The following is a 20511-nucleotide window of genomic DNA, read 5'->3' as shown; positions in this document are numbered from 1 at the left end:
ATGATTCATTCGCAGCGCGGGTAAAATTAAATAAATAAATAAAAAAATAGGCCACCATTTTACCCTCAGAAAGAATTTTCCCAAGCTCCTCCTCCACTTGGAACCACAATCTACGTAGCAACGGCTGGGCCAATAGGCGTCCAGCTAGTGGTTCCACTGACGGCGGTTCCTTAGCAACGCTGTAAAAAATTGTGCTGACGTCCATTCTGTATGGGACTATTATGGTCTGTCGGGAATTCTGGAGGGGAGGGGATATGTGCTCAACTAGCGCCCATCATTAGGCTAACGGTAGGTAGCACTGGAGTAAACATGGAGCTGTCTGCTGTCGGGGAGAGGGTGTTCGCGGCCGAGTCTATCATCAAGCGGAGGATAAGGAAGGTAGGAGGGAGGTGTAGCTGTTTCGCTCTCCCCTCCCGGAGAGCCGAGTACAGCGTTAACACCAGCGTTCTGTAACAGTACTGTTGCCTCTGCAAGCTAACCGAGTCCCACTCTGTTTCTGATGGCATGCAGGGTCGGATTGAGTACCTGGTGAAATGGAAGGGGTGGTCGCCCAAGTAAGTGGCGCTACACTGCTTCTTTTGCATGTTTTTGACCCGCTACAGAGCTGTCTGTGCACTGACCGTGGTTAGCTCGCTGAAGCTAGCGGGATTAAAATCAATTCGTTGGGTTTTAGCTGTAGGGCTAACGAGTCCGTTCACGGAGCTGTCAGTCTGATTTAGTGCTCTACTCCGCAGATACAGCACTTGGGAACCGGAGGAGAACATTTTGGACTCCCGCTTGTTCGCCGCTTTCGAGCAGAGGTAATTAATATCCCACGACGCGTGTTAGCGTTGATGGGCAGAGCCAGTAATAAGTGTGCATACAGAATGCTCCGTGCACTTTGCTCCCATGACACTTCAACATGGGTGTCTGTCGGTGTTTTTCTTCCACAGAGAGCGTGAAAGAGAGCTGTATGGACCCAAAAAGAGGGGACCCAAACCAAAGACGTTCCTGCTTAAGGTAAATATATCATGATTAGATTTCTTTCCATTTTTATGGCTTCCTCCTGTTGCCGTGTGCGATTGTTTTACAACTAGCGAACCAACAATGATTTAACTGTAATTTAAGCCGTGAATTGCACTTGGGATTAAGTGCTCATTTTATTTATGTTCCTTATATTTAATTTCTGTAGTAATTCTAAAAAGCGTTCCTGAGCTCAAGGTGCTTAACACAGGGTTAAAATGCTCCAACTGGATAGACTTTTATTTCTGCTGTAATCTACAATAGTGAATTCAAGCAGTTTTGGGGTATGTTTTAAAAATATATATATATATTAACTATTTCCAGAATGTTAAACCTAGTAATATATAGGTTGTTTAAATAAGAAAAAATATCTTTAGCATGTTTTAAAAAAATGTTTCTTTTACTATGTGTCTTTTCTGAGAGAAAGGGCTGAGTTTAATGTTCCATTCACTATCAATTAGAGAAAAAGAAGGCTATTACTGTCTGATTTAGACCTAGAAATAATATGTTGTGAAACTAATCAAAACTTAGTGGCTTGCTGTCATGGTAACTGTCTTGATTTAATAATTTATGTGGAGCATTTCTAAGGACAGAGCTGGTATTTAATCTGAGCAGAAAATATGTTGGCCATATAGCTTTTAATGCCATAACTTGCAATCTACTATTTGTGCTTTTTATGTTGGAGTAATATCACAGTAATATATGACAGAAAAGTACCCCTCTATTTGCAAATTTCAATAACAAAGCATTTTACACATTACACAGTAGCAAAAGTGGAGCAGAAAAACCTGATAGGTGAAGGTGTTGTCATGTTGTTGGACAGAGAAAAAATGGCAGTATTTATTTTTTTGTGTAAATAAAAAAATGCTTATTTTTTCTATTTTCTTCAAGGCCCAGACTAAAGTTAAAACAAAGTCCTATGAGTTCAGGAGCGAGGCAGTCAGAGGGATGCACATTACCTACCCAACCCCCGAGCCCGTCTTCACCCCCAGGGCTAGAGAAGGCCTGAGAGCGGTCGTTCCCACCATCTTCCCACCGAGCACTGTCAACCGCGGAGAAAGCGTGCGCATGCGACCATCTGAACTGAGTACCCATGAACACAAGCAGTCTTCCCTTCAACAGACAGGTTCAGACGGACCCAAAAAGAGGGGGCCGAAGCCAAAGCCTCGCTTTGTAGACGGTGGCTGTAGCCCAGTCGTCTTTGAGCCACACAAGAGGAGAGCAGAGGAGAGGGAGAGCCACGGCCCTTACAAACTGTCTAAATTCCAAGGAGATGAGATGAGGCTGCAGAAGTTGGCCCACAGACAGTCGGAGAACCACGCTCCCAGCCATAAACACCACCGTCACCACCACTATTATCATCACCACTACGCTCAGAAAGTCTCCAGCGGGAGTTCCTACAAACCACTCCACTCTCAGTGCAGCACAGACCCACACAGGACTAAGGACAGCTCGAGCTACCTGGTTGCGGCACACTTCAAGCACCACCACAAAACAAGCCAGAGCCCGAGTCGGCCTGCCGAGTTCCAGCAGGTGGAAAAGCCTTACTTTCTGGACAGGCGGTCACCGACCAGGTTCGATGACAACCAGGGCGAAATGACCTGGAGGCCGTGCCTCGGCGACGTAGAGAAGGTGGTGGTGACGGACGTGACCGCCAACTTCCTGACTGTCACCATCAAGGAGAGCAGCACCTCGAAGGGCTTCTTCAAGGACAAAAGATGACTCTAAACCACTTTGTTTTCTGATTCCAAAGTTTATGGGATATTATAAGCAAAGCATTTTTTGTATGTAATGTATAAAGGCAAATTGCATAAGTTCATATGTGTATAAAAAGTTTGGCATATATTTAATGTATTGACCAAATGAAATGAAGTCCATTGAAGTCCTGAGTTATCGGTGAATGTGGTGTTCCCTTTTCATCAGGAGTCTACTTTCAGTTTCACTATTCTTCCAGCTAAAACCAGATAGAATGTATTATTTTCCTTATAAGTTCCAAGCTGAGATCAAAACAAGATAATACCTAAATGCTAAATTTAATCTGTATTATTTGAACTGGTGAGACTGACAGTAAAGAGTCGTTTATATTTAAAAATGAACTCGAGCACTTTGAATTCAGAAGTTTTTTTTTTTTTTTAAGTTTTTTGTTGTCCTAAAGAGTTTTGTAATGTCTTTAAATTTTTAACATGAATAAAAAAAAATACTTTTTCCCAAGGTTCATATAACTAATTTTTCCCATTAACATACATTTTACATTTCATAGAAATGTTTGCTGTAACAGAAAGTTGTCAAACTGCTTTTTAGTTGCTTTTCAATAAATCAGCTGAGTTTCTGATTTTGAGTTTTATATTGTTTTTATTCCAATCCAGGCTTTCCTCCAAACTATTACGGATGTTTTTTTTAATCCTATAAAATGAATGAAGAGGTGTCAAGGCCTCAGGTTTATAACCCTGCAACAAGACAAAGTGGTATAAAGTTTCTTCCTCCATATTGCTTCCATATAAAACGGATTAGAGCAGGTTAGGTTTAATAAATAAAGTGATAGTTCAGTTAATTGTAAAGATCGCGATTGCGCAGTTTCATTTTACAGGTTTACAGGCTTCTCATTTGAAATGGAAACCTATACATTCCCGTGGTATTTATTTTGGTGATTGGCCTACCTTAAAGTTGGCGGTTTCTGTGTATTTTCCATGGGAACTAATCTTACTTTGGTCTTTCATTGCTATTTTTAATTGTCTCATCCAAAAAAGGTCGGTTACAGTTCATACAGGCGCTCTACTGTGTGCAGCGCAGGTCTGCGGCTTTTTTAAAATTTATTTTAATAAAGCCCATGAGACGCTAATGTGCTCAGTCCTTCAGCAATGCATGCTTTACCCAGCGATATATATTAAAAAGTAGCAACTAAATAAAACATTATTGTATATAGAGTGATTTTTTGAGTGACATTTGGTTTTAACCGAAGGTGCTATGCCCCACTTACTGAAATATAGGCTATATTTATAATAAAGAGGGCTCGCACTCGTATTTACTCATGGTTTATTTTTATTTTTCACAGTTGTTAGTGAAAACAAAACAGAAACTACAGCTACAAAAAAGGGTAAACTACACCTTTCTACATTATAAAACTTATTTAATAGTTTGTCTTCATATGGAGATTAGAAGAAAATAATAGGAAGTGAAGTTTTTTGCTTTTTCATTTTTTCAATGCTTTCATTTTTTCAGTCGCCTCCGTGAAATCCGTGTTCCGTCGATCCTGGTCGTTTTCTGCAAACAGTGGAAAGCAGAAGAAATTCCATATAAGATCGCGTTTTGATTAAAGTTTTGATATAGAAAGAAAACTGTTCGTGACAGAATGTGACAGGTTGATGAAGGCTTTATGTTTAATGTTTTTTATGTAATTTGATTTTGCTTCGGAACAGCAGCTGTTTGCAGAATCAAGCATTTATACTGAATTATTCAATTTATCTGTCTGGAGCTGAGCCAGAAAAAAACAACTAAAGGCAAAAAAAAAAAAAAAAGACAGGCCAGTGCTGGAGAAGAGGATAATTTGTCTGATGTGGCCTGATAAAGTTTTATTCAAATGTTTGAACAGACGATGAAAGCCCGTAAAATACGAGTAAAATTGAAGCTGTGATTGAATTTTTTTAACAGCGCACAGATTAAATCTGAAAACGGAAAGTGTGGACTGGTGGAGACCTTGGTCCAGCTCAGACCGGGTGTCCGTAGTTCCGGTCGCAGCGCGGGGGGCAGTGGGGATTCAGCCAGTACTCCAGGTTGGTCTCCTGGGCCCTCTGGTCCAGAGCCTGCATGTGGAGCAGATGTTCCTATGGAGATATCCAAAAAATAACCTGAAAGAAGCCCCATGGGCTGAAGGGTGTTGTTTGTTTCACAATTAGCACAAATGAAACTCTAATGGATCACAAAGTCAGAATGAAACCCCGCTGGTTCAGCTCCAGCAAACTTATAGAAAGTGAAACAACAAAGATGACTGCAGCTAAACAAAACCAAAACATGCCACGACTTGTATCAGTTTATGAAGCTTTATTTTATCCCCAACATGATTTCATTTGAACAGCTTTGGATAACAAATAATCGAAACATTATAGCTCTTCTTCTGAAAACAAGCTGCCAGAGACAGCGGATAGATCCAGCACACATGAGTTCCCCACACCCAGGTCCACCGTTCTTATAAATACAGGTCCTTCTCAAAATATTAGCATATTGTGATAAAGTTCATTATTTTCCATAATGTCATGATGAAAATTTAACATTCATATATTTTAGATTCATTGCACACTAACTGAAATATTTCAGGTCTTTTATTGTCTTAAAACGGATGATTTTGGCATACAGCTCAAGAAAACCCAAAATTGACACCCTCAAGCAAGAGGGTAAGACACAAAAAGACATTTCTGAACGAATAGGCTATTCCCAGAGTGCTGTATCAAGGCACCTCAGTGGGAAGTCTGTGGGAAGGAAAAAGTGTGGCAGAAAACGCTGCACAACGAGAAGAGGTGACCGGACCCTGAGGAAGATTGTGGAGAAGGGCCGATTCCAGACCTTGGGGGACCTGCGAAAGCAGTAGACTGAGTCTGGAGTAGAAACATCCAGAGCCACCGTGCACAGGCGTGTGCAGGAAATGGGCTACAGGTGCTGCATTCCCCAGGTCAAGCCACTTTTGAACCAAAAACAGCGGCAGAAGTGCCTGACCTGGGCTACAGAGAAGCAGCACTGGACTGTTGCTCAGTGGTCCAAAGTACTTTTTTCGGATGAAAGCAAATTCTGCATGTCATTCGGAAATCAAGGTGCCAGAGTCTGGAGGAAGACTGGGGAGAAGGAAATGCCAAAATGCCAGAAGTCCAGTGTCAAGTACCCACAGTCAGTGATGGTCTGGGGTGCCGTGTCAGCTGCTGGTGTTGGTCCACTGTGTTTTATCAAGGGCAGGGTCAATGCAGCTAGCTATCAGGAGATTTTGGAGCACTTCATGCTTCCATCTGCTGAAAAGCTTTATGGAGATGAAGATTTCATTTTTCAGCACGGCCTGGCACCTGCTCACAGTGCCAAAACCACTGGTAAATGGTTTACTGACCATGGTATCACTGTGCTCAATTGGCCTGCCAACTCTCCTGACCTGAACCCCATAGAGAATCTGTGGGATATTGTGAAGAGAACGTTGAGAGACTCAAGACCCAACACTCTGGATGAGCTAAAGGTCGCTATCGAAGCATCCTGGGCCTCCATAAGACCTCAGCAGTGCCACAGGCTGATTGCCTCCATGTCACGCCGCATTGAAGCAGTCATTTCTGCCAAAGGATTCCCGACCAAGTATTGAGTGCATAACTGTACATGATTATTTGAAGGTTGACGTTTTTTGTATTAAAAACACTTTTCTTTTATTGGTTGGATGAAATATGCTAATTTTGTGAGATAGGAATTTTGGGTTTTCATGAGCTGTATGCCAAAATCATCCGTATTAAGACAATAAAAGACCTGAAATATTTCAGTTAGTGTGCAATGAATCTAAAATATATGAATGTTAAATTTTCATCATGACATTATGGAAAATAATGAACTTTATCACAATATGCTAATTATTTGAGAAGGACCTGTATGTTCCTTCTGCTGCAGCCTGTGAGCAGGATGACATTTGAACTGTTTTCCACAGTAATAGCGACCCCTGAGGTTATTGGGAGGATTATTTCTACAGTTTCTTCAAAGTGGATTCAGATCTTTTAACGGGAATCCGGTGGTTATTTCAAAAATGATAGAGGAAAACCTCAGTTGTATGCATCACTGCCTACAGATATACACATGTAGAGAAAATTCAATGTTCCCAAACGAACATGATGATTTATTTCTGTAGCTCACAGCAACCCAAAGCACAAATGCTATGTTTCACATTCACATCGGCTCAGAGTAGGGACTTAAAAACAAGCCAGTCTTTGTTTCTAACCTGGACCATGTTTAGAGATTATGTTTGTACACATTGATACGGTTTACTGTAAATACACACATAGCATATACAAATGTAGAGAAACCTGCTTACTAAAATTCCCTGTTCTTGCTTTGGACTGTAGGGGTTGTATTCACTATTTATTGAATTGTATTATAACTGAAGCTCAATAACATAATACTTTAGCAGTACCAGTGGCACTTCTTGAATAAATTACACCCTGGGTGTCTTTTTGCACCCCAACCCAAACTCTCCCATTTCCTGCTGCCTCATAAACAAACAAATTAAACATACACTTGCCCTAAGAAGCCAATTCTGGAAAACACCAACTTTTTATTTATGTAACCAATCATAGGCATCAAGAACTTGAAGAGGTATTTATGTGTTCAATGTTAGGTCAAAAGCTTTAAATCAGACACCAATTTCAATGTAATTAGACCCCTGCCATATAAGGTGAATTTTCACTGTGCACAACACATGCAAAAAAAGTTATGTGCTTGGACCACCCACACAGCCTGTACCACCCTGGGCAATGAGCCACGTGATCCAGATCTAAATCCTCCACTGAGCTGTACAAATGTAGTCACAGTATTTGACTTTGTAATTTTACTATGCTATATTTTAAACTACAATTCAGTGCAATTCAGGTCAATTCAGCTTTCAGTAACTGTGTATGCATTGGTGGGGAAATGGGCTTATACAGCACTCTCAACAACTATTGACTTCCCTGCCAAAGATTTGTAAAATTCACTAGAAAGTATATTCTCACACTAGAAATTATAGAAAAAGCCAACCTTTAAGTTGGTTGTTTCACAAGGCTGGGACATACCGAGAGAGGGATCTGTGACTATTGTTGTGATTATGAATATGAATATATTATTTAATATTTAATATTAATACTTTAATATTTTATTAAATAATATTTCGGTCTGTTAAGCGCTGTCCTGTGAATAACAGCCCAATAAGGCAGTGGTATTAGGACCAAATTGAAAGGGATGAGCCAAGCTCTGACATTATTGTACAGCAAAACTCTTGAACACAGAATGAATTCACACAATTTCACACAAGAATTTATTAACAAAAATAAGTCAACTCAAGTCAAACACATTTCAATAAACAAACTCTTTACTATGCTAAGACAATCCACCTAAACTACCAAGCAGAATGAAAGAATAAGGAAGACTAATGGGCTATGTACAATATAAACAAGTTGATCAAACATGGCTGAAAGCCATGACCGAAAGAGTGATGCAACATTACCTTGCAATATTTATGTTTGAGAACCAAGGATTATCTTGAAGAATCTGGAAATGGAGTTAAGTTAGTCTTGGAACCAACTTAGGCAATAATCAGGATACCTTTAGACAACCATTCACAATGCAAGATCAGATAAAATATTATTTTAATAAAATAATATTTTAAAGAATGATTTGCTGAATAAAACCAACCTTCTGGATGACCAATTCTCAAAGTGTTTAATTAGCTGCCTTTATTTATTAAAATCAATTTTAAAGAAATATTATTAAGGAAATAGTAAAATAATATTTAAGGAAATATTTTAAATAGGAACCAAATCTTTGTGAAATGGGCTTAATTGTGTTGCTTGGTTATCAAGTTTAGTAAAATAATATTTAGGGTAATATTATTTTTCTAGATTGAAAACTAACAACCTTTTTGGGTAAATGGTCTTTAGCAGGCTAGCACGTGTTCTTAGCTGTTAAAGCTAACAAAAGAAGCTTATAGCTTATCATCAGAATCACACATATACCTTTAAAATACCACTAATTAAAGGGGTTAAAATGCATAAGCGTGGACGGCGCGCTATGGTCAATCTGTGTTTAAAATCACCCTTTAAATAAAGTTTGTCTTAACTTTAAAAAAAAAACACAAACACAGAATACACAAACTGAGCACGTGTGCTGCAGATAGCCTGCTAGCACAATGACACTCTTGGATCCAGTTTGAAGAGTTATGTCTGTTTGCCAGCAAAGAGACATTAACGCGCTGTGTCCCTCTGTTCAGTTCCGCTGGGGACCTGCGTGAAAGAGGTCAGTCTGTTGCAAAAGCGGGGGTTTTATTCGGACAGTGACGTCACGGGAAGTCCGCTGTTATTCCCTGTTTCTGGCTGTGCTGGAAGTAGGTAAATGCGATTTATTTTGAAAGTTCCAGAAAAGCTCGTACTCATTTTGTACTCATGGCTGTGGTCCCAACACTATTCTTCATTGCACAATTCCTCTAGATCATCCAGAGTCCTGGGTCCTCTTTATGCCCCCTTCTCTTCAGTTTATCTCACAGTTTTTTTTAAGGGCTGAGATGACCATGGGGTTAGGTTGATTTCGTGTCTGGGGAACCATTTCTGTGATCTGATTTCTCTGAAAACCCAGGGTTCAGACCCGGAAGCAGGGTCGTAGTTTAATACTCCTCTCTGCAACTTCTGTACTGCAACCCACCCATTACCTTCTTAAGACAGTATCTCGCCCACGGCCTAAATTTAAAAAGATTAAAAACTAATCTAAAAGGAGGAAATCATGAAAATCTCATAAAAATAAACACAACTCAGACTAAAAAGAAAAAGAAAACCATTAAATGTGGCTTACTGAACATAAGACCTCTCTCTTCAAAACTTTGCTAGTTAGTGACCTGATTTGTGACAATCAGATTGATTTATTTTGCCTCACAGAAACCTGGCTGCAGCAAGAGGATTATGTTACTATAAACGAGTCAACTCCTAATTATTTAAATTTTCACATTCCTCGAAATACTGGGCGAGGAGTAGCAACCATCTTTCAGTACAATTTATTGATTAGTCCCAGACCAATTAATAGCTACAACTCTTTTGAATATTTAATCCTTAGTTTTCCTCATCCAAATTGCAAAGCACTAAAACCACTTCTGTTTGTTGTTTTGTACCGTCCACCAGGCCCTTACTCTAAATTTTTAGATCCGTTTTCAGACCTTTTATCCAATTTAGTGTTAAATACAGATAAGGTTATTTTAGTGGAGTATTTTAACATTCAAGTTTACACTGAAAGCCTATATCTAGCCTTTAATCTTAGACTCAATTGGCTTTGCTCAAAACATTAACAAACCTACCCACCTTGTCTTCATTCTCTGGACCTTGTGCTGACATATGGCATTGAGTGTAAAGACATAACCATATTTTCTCATAACCTTGTCCTGTCTGACCATTTTTTAATTACCTTTGAGTTTAATTTAACCGAGTACTCCACACCTGAAAGAAAATTTCATTATAGTAGATCATTATCAGACAATGCTGTAACAACCTTTAAAGAATCTGTTCCACTTTAATTTCAGTTTCACAGAAAAACACAGTGGAGGGCAATAATTTTGTTTCTTCCCCTTCACAAATTGATTCTCTTGTTCGTAGTGTTACTTCATCATTGCGTGGTGCATTAGACAATGCAGCCCCCTTGAAAAAGAAGGTAATCATTCATAGGAGGCTAGCTCCGTGGTTTAATTTAGATCTGCGTATTTTAAAACACAATGTTAGAAAATTGGAGAGAAAATGGCGCTCTACACACCTAGAGGATTCCTACTTAATCTGGAAAAATAGCCTACTGTTGTATAAAAAGACACTTCACTAAGCCAGAACAGCTTATTTCTCATCATTAATAGAAGAGAACAAGAATAATCCTAGGTTTCTCTTTAGTACAGTTGCTAAAATTACACAGAGTCATAGCTCTGTAGAGCCATCTATTCCCTTAGCTCTTAGCAGTCATGACTTTATGGGATTCTTCTTAAATAAAATGTATTCTATTAAAAAGAAAATATTTGACATACTCCTGAAGATGATTACTTCATCCTCAGCAAGTGAGACAACATTGGAAGTAACTGTAGAACTTGATCTGTGTTTGGACTGTTTTGATCCTGTGAAGCTTCCTGAGTTATCAGAAATATTAGCTTCATCTAAACCTTCAACTTGTATGTTAGACCCAATCCCAACCAAATTATTTAAGGAAGTGTTCCCTCTGATTACCAGCCCCATTTTAGATATGATTAATCTATCCTTAGTAAATGGATATGTACCACAAGCTTTTAAGGTAGCTGTAATTAAACCTTTACTTAAGAAACCTTTGCTTGATCAAGATGACTTGAAAAATTACAGACCTATATCCAATCTTCCATTCTTATCTAAAATTCTTGAGAAAATAGTTGTTAATCAAATGTGTGAGCATTTACACAGCAATGATCTGTTTGAAGAGTTTCAGTCAGGCTTCAGAGCTCATCATAGCACTGAAACACCTCTGGTGAAAGTCACTAATGATATTCTTATGGCCTCAGATAATGGACTTGTGTCTGTACTGGTTCTGTTAGATCTCAGTGCTGCATTTGATACAGTCGATCACAATATTCTCTTAGAAAGGCTGGAATATGCTGTAGGGATCAGGGGAACAGTGCTAGGCTGGTTTAAATCTTATTTGTCTGACAGATTCCAGTATGTTCATGTAAATGATAAATCATCTTTAAACTCCAGGGTTAATTGTGGAGTACCACATGGTTCAGTACTTGGGTCAATTCTCTTTACTATATATATGCTTCCAATAGGTAAAATTATCAGGCAGCATAGGATACATTTTCACTGTTACGCTGATGATACTCAGCTTTACTTATCCATAAATCCTGATGAGCCCAACCAGTTAGATAGACTACAAGCATGTCTTGAAGATATAAAAACGTGGATGACTTTAAATTTTCTGCTTCTAAATTCAGACAAGACAGAAGTTGTCATGTTTGGACCAGAGTCTTTGAAAAAAAAACTGCTTAGTCAATCACTTAACCTGGATGTTATTAAATTGACTTCTGGTAATAAAGTAAAAAACCTTGGTGTTATTTTTGACCAGGACATGTCATTTAAAATCCATATTAAACAGGTTTCTAGGATTTCCTTCATTCACCTCCAGAACATTGCCAAAATTAGAAATATCCTATCCAGGAGTGACGCTAAAAAACTAGTCCATGCATTTGTTACTTCAAGGCTGGACTATTGTAATTCTTTACTATCAGGATATCCACAAAATGCAGTTAAAAGCCTTCAGCTGATTCAAAATGCTGCAGCAAGAGTTCTAATTAAAATTAAAAAGAGAGATCATATTTCCCCTACTTTAGCTTCCCTTCATTGGCTCCCTGTTAAATCCAGAATAGAATTTAAAATTCTCCTCCTCATATATAAAGCCCTTAATGATCTAGCTCCATCATACATCAGAGATCTGATTGTTCCATATGTTCCTAACAGAGCACTTCGTTCTCAGACTGCAGGTTTACTGGTTGTTACTAGAGTCTCTAGAAGTAGAATGGGAGGCAGATCCTTTAGTTATTAGGCTGCTCTCCTGTGAAACCAGGTCCCAGTTTTAGTCCGTGAGGCAGACACCCCCCCCCCCCCCCCCCCGTCTACTTTTAAGGCTAGGTTTAAAACTTTCCTTTTTGATAAAGCTTATAGTTAGAGTGGCTTAGGTTATCCTGAGCTATCTCTGTAGTTATGCTGCTATAGGCTTAGGCTGCTGGAGGACATAACGACCACTTTCACCCTCTTCGCTACATTCTCACACTACTCTCCAATTTTACATTATTTGCTGTTATGTCAACTTCTAACTTTATGTTCTCTCTCTTTTCTCTTCCTAGAAGCTACACCTGGACTGACTCTGTGTCTACCTGTGATATCTTTCTGGAGAGGGGCATCGTCCAAACTTCTGCTGGCAACAACTTAATGCTCACCCTCTACCGATGATCCACATGGCCCTGTCTTTCAGTGTTTAACCCTTTCTCTCTCCTAGACATACAGGTCCTTCTCAAAATATTAGCATATTGTGATAAAGTTCATTATTTTCCATAATGTCATGATGAAAATTTAACATTCATATATTTTACATTCATTGCACACTAACCGAAATATTTCAGGTCTTTTATTGTCTTAATACGGATGATTGTGGCATACAGCTCATGAAAACCCAAAATTCCTATCTCACAAAATTAGCATATTTCATCCGACCAATAAAAGAAAAGTGTTTTTAATACAAAAAACGTCAACCTTCAAATAATCATGTACAGTTATGCACTCAATACTTGGTCGGGAATCCTTTTGCGGAAATGACTGCTTCAATGCGGCGTGGCATGGAGGCAATCAGCCTGTGGCACTGCTGAGGTCTTATCGAGGCCCAGGATGCTTCGATAGCGGCCTTTAGCTCATCCAGAGTGTTGGGTCTTGAGTCTCTCAACGTTCTCTTCACAATATTGCACAGATTCTCTATGGGGTTCAGGTCAGGAGAGTTGGCAGGCCAATTGAGCACAGTGATACCATGGTCAGTAAACCATTTACCAGTGGTTTTGGCACTGTGAGCAGGTGCCAGGTCATGCTGAAGAATGAAATCTTCATCTCCATAAAGCTTTTCAGCAGATGGAAGCATGAAGTGCTCCAAAATCTCCTGATAGCTAGCTGCATTGACCCTGCCCTTGATAAAACACAGTGGACCAACACCAGCAGCTGACACGGCACCCCAGACCATCACTGACTGTGGGTACTTGACACTGGACTTCTGGAATTTTGGCATTTCCTTCTCCCCAGTCTTCCTCCAGACTCTGGCACCTTGATTTCCGAATGACATGCAGAATTTGCTTTCATCCGAAAAAAGTACTTTGGACCACTGAGCAACAGTCCAGTGCTGCTTCTCTGTAGCCCAGGTCATTTCCTGCACACGCCTGTGCACAGTGGCTCTGGATGTTTCTACTCCAGACTCAGTCCACTGCTTCCGCAGGTCCCCCAAGGTCTGGAATCGGCCCTTCTCCACAATCTTCCTCAGGGTCCGGTCACCTCTTCTCGTTGTGCAGCGTTTTCTGCCACACTTTTTCCTTCCCACAGACTTCCCACTGAGGTGCCTTGAAACAGCACTCTGGGAACAGCCTATTCGTTCAGAAATGTCTTTCTGTGTCTTACCCTCTTGCTTGAGGGTGTCAATAGTGGCCTTCTGGACAGCAGTCAGGTCGGCAGTCTTACCCGTGATTGGGGTTTTGAGTGATGAACCAGGCTGGGAGTTTGAAAGGCCTCAGGAATCTTTTGCAGGTGTTTAGAGTTAACTCGTTGATTCAGATGATTAGGTTCATAGCTCGTTTAGAGACCCTTTTAATGATATGCTAATTTTGTGAGATAGGAATTTTGGGTTTTCATGAGCTGTATGCCAAAATCATCCGTATTAAGACAATAAAAGACCTGAAATATTTCAGTTAGTGTGCAATGAATCTAAAATATATGAATGTTAAATTTTCATCATGACATTATGGAAAATAATGAACTTTATCACAATATGCTAATATTTTGAGAAGGACCTGTAGCTACTGACTGAACCTCTACTGTGAGTAACTCTATGTGCTCTCATTCAGACTCTAACCTTGAAAACTGGCTCAGAGTTTATCTGTTCTTTCTTTCTAGATGAACCGACTAAAGGAGCAACATCCATTAACATTTAGTTTTCCTTCCCATAGAAAGGACTCCTGGATCAGTGCTTCTTTGTTCTTTTTGTGTCTCTGCTGTGTTCTCTCAAACCCCCAGTCGGTCGTGGCTTATAAATAAAAAGGACTAAATTAGACTAATGGAAACATTTCAGCCCTGTGGGATTTATTTTTAAAACACAAACTCACAGCTGAACAGCAACTTCACAGCAGATCAGACATGACAGACCTTGCATGGTCTAATTGATTCAAGCCAGACTTGTTTTTTGCCAACCATTTGTTATATTGTTAGCATCTAATGGTTGTTACGGAGGCTTGTTGATCCCAAGAGGTCTCCCTTTGCTGCGGTTTCCTAACAGTGAGGATTTAAGCTTTTCTTTTTACCTCCCTTATGGTCCTCCTTATGGTACCTGATGGCAAAATAAAGATGGGTCTTCACAGTTCCAGTATTAAACATTGTTGATATAAAGACGTTTAGGCAAGTAGCGATCTTCATGTAGTAATTTCATTCATTCTCCTTACATGAATAGCATGTTTTCTTGTCGCTCCCATTTTTAAGAGTGCCTAAGAAAAAAATAACCCGTGTGACATCAACTTTACAGCCAATAGAAAAGGAAAGCAATGGATTAGTACTTTATAATTTTAGAAGCTCTGATCAAGTCAATAATGTAAAGCCAAAGCTACAAAAATTGCTTGAGCTAGATGTATTTTGTTAGATTTGTTCAGTATGAGATTATGCTGCGGCAATAAAAGCTGAATTAATTTAAAGACTTTTTACACACGTCATTGTGTCCTTTGACTTGTTACTTAAACCTTCCCAATGTTACATATGGCAGTGTGAGTGAAATATACGTAGTAATGTGAGATGTTTTATGTTTGTGCTCTTGCCTCTCAATGGACCTTACCCTCATTGGCTCGTCAGGGTGGCCGGCCTTCAGTGGCCAGTCCTGCCTCTTGCTGCGCAGAAGCTGCTTGGCATACTTCTCCCTGATGATTGGGTTGGCATCTGAGGAGGAAACAGTTTGTCTGCACATGTTCATTGTCTTGTGATAAGCTCAGCTAGTTCTCCTGGAGCTGGTTAAAGTGCTTTTCCAAATAGGAGAATTGTTGTTTTTTTTCAGCTTGTGGCTGCATGAATGTGAGTCAGTGTGTTTCCTCTTGGTATTCTCAGCCCACAGTTTAACCTCGGCCTGTTTTTGTTTGTCTTTCCATAAACATGCCAGCTGTTTTTGTCACAGCTGGGTATTGGCGAATCAGAACAACAACCCTCCTCAACGAAGACAGTCCACAGACAAACCTATTTAGCTCTATGTGTCGATGTGAGGCAGTTTTTCTCCACCACAGACAATCCCATGGGATCTGCTCCTGTAAACACTGGTTTCTGCAGAATGAGGGCTCTCTGTCCCCTCTCTCTCACTCTCTGTAAACCCAGAGCTGTGTTGGGAGGCCGGGTAGGTAACAAAGTGCTCATTCATCCTTCACACTCCCTGGAGAGGGGAGTGTGAGCAGCACGTGACCCCAGCATGCAGCCAAGAGGGCTCCTTCTTCCTCTGCTGCATGAGGGAGCTGCAGGGGAAAGGTACCTACTTCTGTCAACATCAGGCCCCCCATCTGTTGTTGAAGCTGCTGGTTCAGCTGTAGCTAAGGCCTCACAGCAATACGTGGCAATTTTCTCATCCACAAATATGGAAATCAAAAGTATAACGTCAAATCCAAGAGATTTAGTGGTCTTAAAGGAAGCAAAAACAACATGCTTTGGATAATAAATTAAGTAGCCTGGGTTATTTTACATAAAACATTAGTATTTACTAAATCCATCTGTCGTCAAAAGTTAAAAAAATGCAGCAACATTATGGTAAATTAATTTGAACTTTTTTTTGTTTTTATGGGATGTGTTACCCTTCATAATCTGGACAAACGAACTTCCTCACTACTAGAGAAACACAGTAAAGACACACAATATGGGTGTTTAATAGTCCTAATGTCTCCCTGTTTTTCTCTGTGACTGATTTTATCTTTATCTTTATTCCCAGATGCATTCCTACCTGTGTGAGCGGTCAGCAGGACCAGGCAAAGTAAAAACACCACCAGCTTCGTCTTCATCTTCATCTTCATCTGAGTCTTCACTGCTCTGAGCTCCACACCACACCTTAGAATGTGTGAAGGGGGAAAAATCTCCTCCCCCTTCTCCTCACCCATAAACATGGTAAATATTGTGCACACATACTGAGCTATACCCTCAGTTGTTGTTGTGTGGTTTTAAATATTGATTTCCAGACAGGTAGACTACAGGTTTTCCGAAAACCTTTGATGTTTCATTAGGTACACCTGTTGGAAGTGGTAAAGGTGACTTGCTGAAGCTGAACACAAACTTTAGAATGGGGAAGAAAACATAAATTATACTCCACAGTTTGCCTGAGTGTTGTTTCTGACTCTTTCCCATCCTGACAACAGTGTACCCATCTTCTGATGGCTACATTCAGCAGGACAATGCACCATGTTACAAAGCTCAAATCATTTAACTGTACTGCAGTGACCTCTCGAGTCATCAGATCTCAAATCAACAGAGCACTATTGTTATGAGGTGGAACAGAATATGCATGTGCAACCAACAAATCTGCAGGAATCATGTAACGCTATGAACCAGAATCTCTAACAAATGTTTCTGACTCCTTGCCAAACTATATCATGAGGAATTAGCACAGCTCTGTTGGCAAAAGAGGGTCCAACCCAGTCCTGGCATGGTTTATTTAATAAAGTGACTAGTGAGCGGTTTGTGCAGCTAGACTAAAGGTACACATTATCCTTATTAAAGACATATTCAGCCCTCTTTTCATGAATTATATCTGCTATAGCTTCTCTGCTGTTTGCGTTTAGCTGCTTAGGACAACATATTTGGTTTTCAGCAGAAAATATTAGTTTTGATGACTGAAATGCTTTTAAAGCTAAACTACTACACAGAAAAGTAATATTAGACTACTATAATGTAGCTTGGACCGTGTAAAATAGCCATTAACTGAAAGAGATGTTGATTTGTTCCCCTATTTTGAATATTCGACATATATGTTGGCATGTTTGTTTTTGTCTTAGTTGTTAGCCATTTGCTGTGTCAGCTGTGAGTCCCTAAATGAATGAATAATTAATATCAGACAATCCACCAAAATCCACAGGGAAGCATTTGGTCTCCTTGATCCTGACTTGAAGCAACTAGAAGAGCTCAAAATTCCCTTTGAGGACTACAGAGGTAAAGAAACAAGATTCTCCCCTGTTGTTTCCAGCGGTAATGTGGAGGGTTATCCACTAGATGGCAGTGTTAACACCGACAGATTGTTCTAGCTTCTCTGAAAAAAAAAAAAACAGCGTGATCTCTTTGTGTTGTATTACTCAAAGTGCAATATTACATCTTCCTGAGAATGTATTATTATTATTTTTTTAAATGAGTAATGAAACTCAGTGCAGCTGTTTTATACGAGATAACTTCTGAGGAGAAATTCCACCTTTATTGCTTCTTTGAACTGCGTTGGGATTGAAAAACTGTGCAAGGCTAATTGAGATTTAAAATAAATATTTTTATGCGATTACTTTTGTCAAATTAGAGAGACCACTGCTGAACACGTCATTTTGCGTCATCGCTTCCGTTCCAACCTCTCGTTGTTCCTTTCCCATCATTTTGTTTACAGAAGCCTGCGTAGTTTGATAACCACTTTGCTTTGATTAATTCTAGGGACGCAGAAACAAGGTGTCCCCTCATTGTGCGATTATGTCATTACGTCATGAGCTCGAACCACAGCGCATGCGTAAATGGACCTCGGGACAGCTAACCAAACATAAGTTATTAAACGTGAGAAGAAAACCTGCGCTTACTTCCGTGTTTGCTCATGTTGGGGGGAAAAAGATAAGAAAACGTATTTTAATCTAGTTTGTCTTATTTCTGCATAGTGAATCATCTGAAAATCTTATTTTATTCTAATAAATTGTTTCTTTTAAATAATCACAAAAAGGCATCCCAATCGTTCACAAATACCTATATTTTTAAAAAACCTCTCTTGTTTTTCTAGCTGAATGAAGTAAATGCTACATTTACTGAGCCTATATCTACAAAAAATATTCTCAATCAATGACTAAAAGGAAAGGTTAAAAAAATGGCTTCGGGAAGATTGCTAATAATCACAATACTTTATGAATGCCGGTGCGATATTTTATAACTGAACATGCATTTAACCTGTTGATTACTCTAAAACAGACTTCTTTCCTCCATTTATATAAACTTAGCAGAAAACCTAAGGGACTTAGTGTTTGATGTTTATATATATATATATATATATATATATATATATATATATATATAATTTGTTGTAACAATGCTTCCTTGCATCAATCCTTTACTGTTGGAAAGGCTGTGTATTTCTATTTATTTCTATTTAGAGGGTGCCACATTTGTAGGAAAAAAAGCATAGGTTGAGCAGCAGAGCGCTGTGACCATTAAAAACCTGCCAAATCCAGTGAAAAACAACTTTTGGTGGAGGCAGTGTGATGCTCTGGGGTGACATCTCACTCTCTGGAAAAACGAGCCTTGTCAGGTGACAGTCTCAATGGAGATGAGTGGCAATCAAGTGGCAACCTCCAGTCTGAGGGAGAGGGGAGATTGCCTCTAGAGAGGAAGGAAGGGCTCACCTACAGTCCTGACCTCAATCTAGCTACGTATTGTGTATGATTTTTCTTTATAGTTATTTTCTTCTTCTCCACTTCTGAGAAACCACTGTGTAATTACAGGACAATATGGCCACCATGAGGCTGTAGTGAAAACAATGTATCTCTGAGTGGAACCTGGTTGTTCAGCTGAGCCAAATATTGAGTAAATAGGGACATGTGCTTTACATCAAGGACCAAGCGGTTTGCGTGCATGGATTTAAAGAGGTATGTAAAGCTCTTAACAAAATAATAAAATACTTTTTTTTTAAATAAATTGACAATAGCCAGTTTTTGAAGTGAAGCTGGCCATTCTTTCCCAAAGCGACTCCGTTGTTGCTCACTAGGAAACCATGTCATTTAAGTAGGTTATTTCAAAACGTTCAAACAATCCAATTTAGTCTATTTCAGAAGAGATTATGGGTGCTCAAGTAATTGGCCACAAATTGGATTATGTTTGGGGCCCCATCAGTTATTGGACCAGCTCTGCTGAAATACAAGAATACGAAAAGAATCTCAAATTTAACACATGTATAATTTGCGTGTTATAACTGTAATGAGCGATTTTTCCACGTTTGCCATAGAGCAGACATGAGCAGACGGTTTCTGTTTGTTTTTACTTCCCGGAAGTCCGCCTGTGCTGTTTGTGCGGATAGATACTCTCTGCAGACGTTACGTCAGCGTATTAACGCGTTGCAACGTGACGTTCATGGCAGGCCATTTTAACATAAAATCGGCCTCACCACACTAATTTTCCAGACATCTGAAAATGGTTGATGGCTAGGCATATTAGTTAATTAAGATATCTCAAATTATATTCTGACTACTATAAATGACGTCAGATTCTCAAATTCAAGATATCTCCAATAAAGTACTGACCCTCTGAAACATATATTTCAGAAATAGAGAATTAAATTATGTCTAGTCATAAAGTAAATGTGAGATATCTCGATTTTTGTTTTGACTAGTCATAATTTTTAAATGGCCTAATTATTCAAGATATCTTAAATGTATTTCTAGATATCTGAAATTAAGATTTGACGACTGCAAATTAAATTGCAGATATATTAAAAGTAAATAATGACGTGGTAAAACCATGTTAGAAATATTTAGAACAGTATTTTGTCAAAATTCCTTTTAAGATATCTCCAAATAATAACTTAGACATATCTTGAACATTCTTTTTATCTAGGTGGCCTTTGTATTTGAATTATTCTTCTGACAAGTCTGACATTACATCTTGAATGATTATTTTGTTTAGTCAATACGTCCCAGGTTTACGTGGCATTTTAGCGGCAAAACGCAAAATTGTTATTTTGACTAGTCATAATTATTGTAATTATGGATTTGTGTTCATTTGAGATATCCTGAAAGGCATTTTGATCCATCAAAATGTGATTGAATTGTTC

The 20511-nt window shown here is 39.2% G+C and overlaps 2 protein-coding genes across 2 annotated transcripts; one reads left to right on the top strand and one right to left on the bottom strand.

Annotated features, from left to right (window-relative positions):
• The first annotated feature begins 221 nt into the window (after window positions 1-221).
• Window positions 222-3334, top strand: cbx8b (chromobox homolog 8b). The gene is made up of 5 exons (XM_047365941.1): window positions 222-378; window positions 511-554; window positions 735-800; window positions 933-999; window positions 1894-3334. The coding sequence occupies exons 1-5, from the start codon at window positions 310-312 to the stop codon at window positions 2722-2724; spliced, it is 1077 nt and encodes a 358-aa protein (XP_047221897.1). The 5' UTR covers window positions 222-309; the 3' UTR covers window positions 2725-3334.
• Window positions 3335-4018: 684 nt separating this feature from the next.
• On the bottom strand, window positions 4019-16569 carry c5h17orf67 (chromosome 5 C17orf67 homolog). The gene is made up of 4 exons (XM_047366476.1): window positions 16459-16569; window positions 15319-15419; window positions 4696-4823; window positions 4019-4263 (listed from the first exon to the last, which is right to left on the bottom strand). The coding sequence occupies exons 1-3, from the start codon at window positions 16526-16528 to the stop codon at window positions 4707-4709; spliced, it is 288 nt and encodes a 95-aa protein (XP_047222432.1). The 5' UTR covers window positions 16529-16569; the 3' UTR covers window positions 4019-4263; window positions 4696-4706.
• Window positions 16570-20511: the final 3942 nt, after the last annotated feature.

Source organism: Girardinichthys multiradiatus, chromosome 5, assembly GCF_021462225.1.
Source record: "Girardinichthys multiradiatus isolate DD_20200921_A chromosome 5, DD_fGirMul_XY1, whole genome shotgun sequence".
In the NCBI taxonomy this organism is placed as follows: domain Eukaryota; kingdom Metazoa; phylum Chordata; class Actinopteri; order Cyprinodontiformes; family Goodeidae; genus Girardinichthys; species Girardinichthys multiradiatus.
The sequence above is the reverse complement of the archived record's forward strand: the minus strand, read 5'-3'. Positions and strand labels throughout refer to the sequence as shown.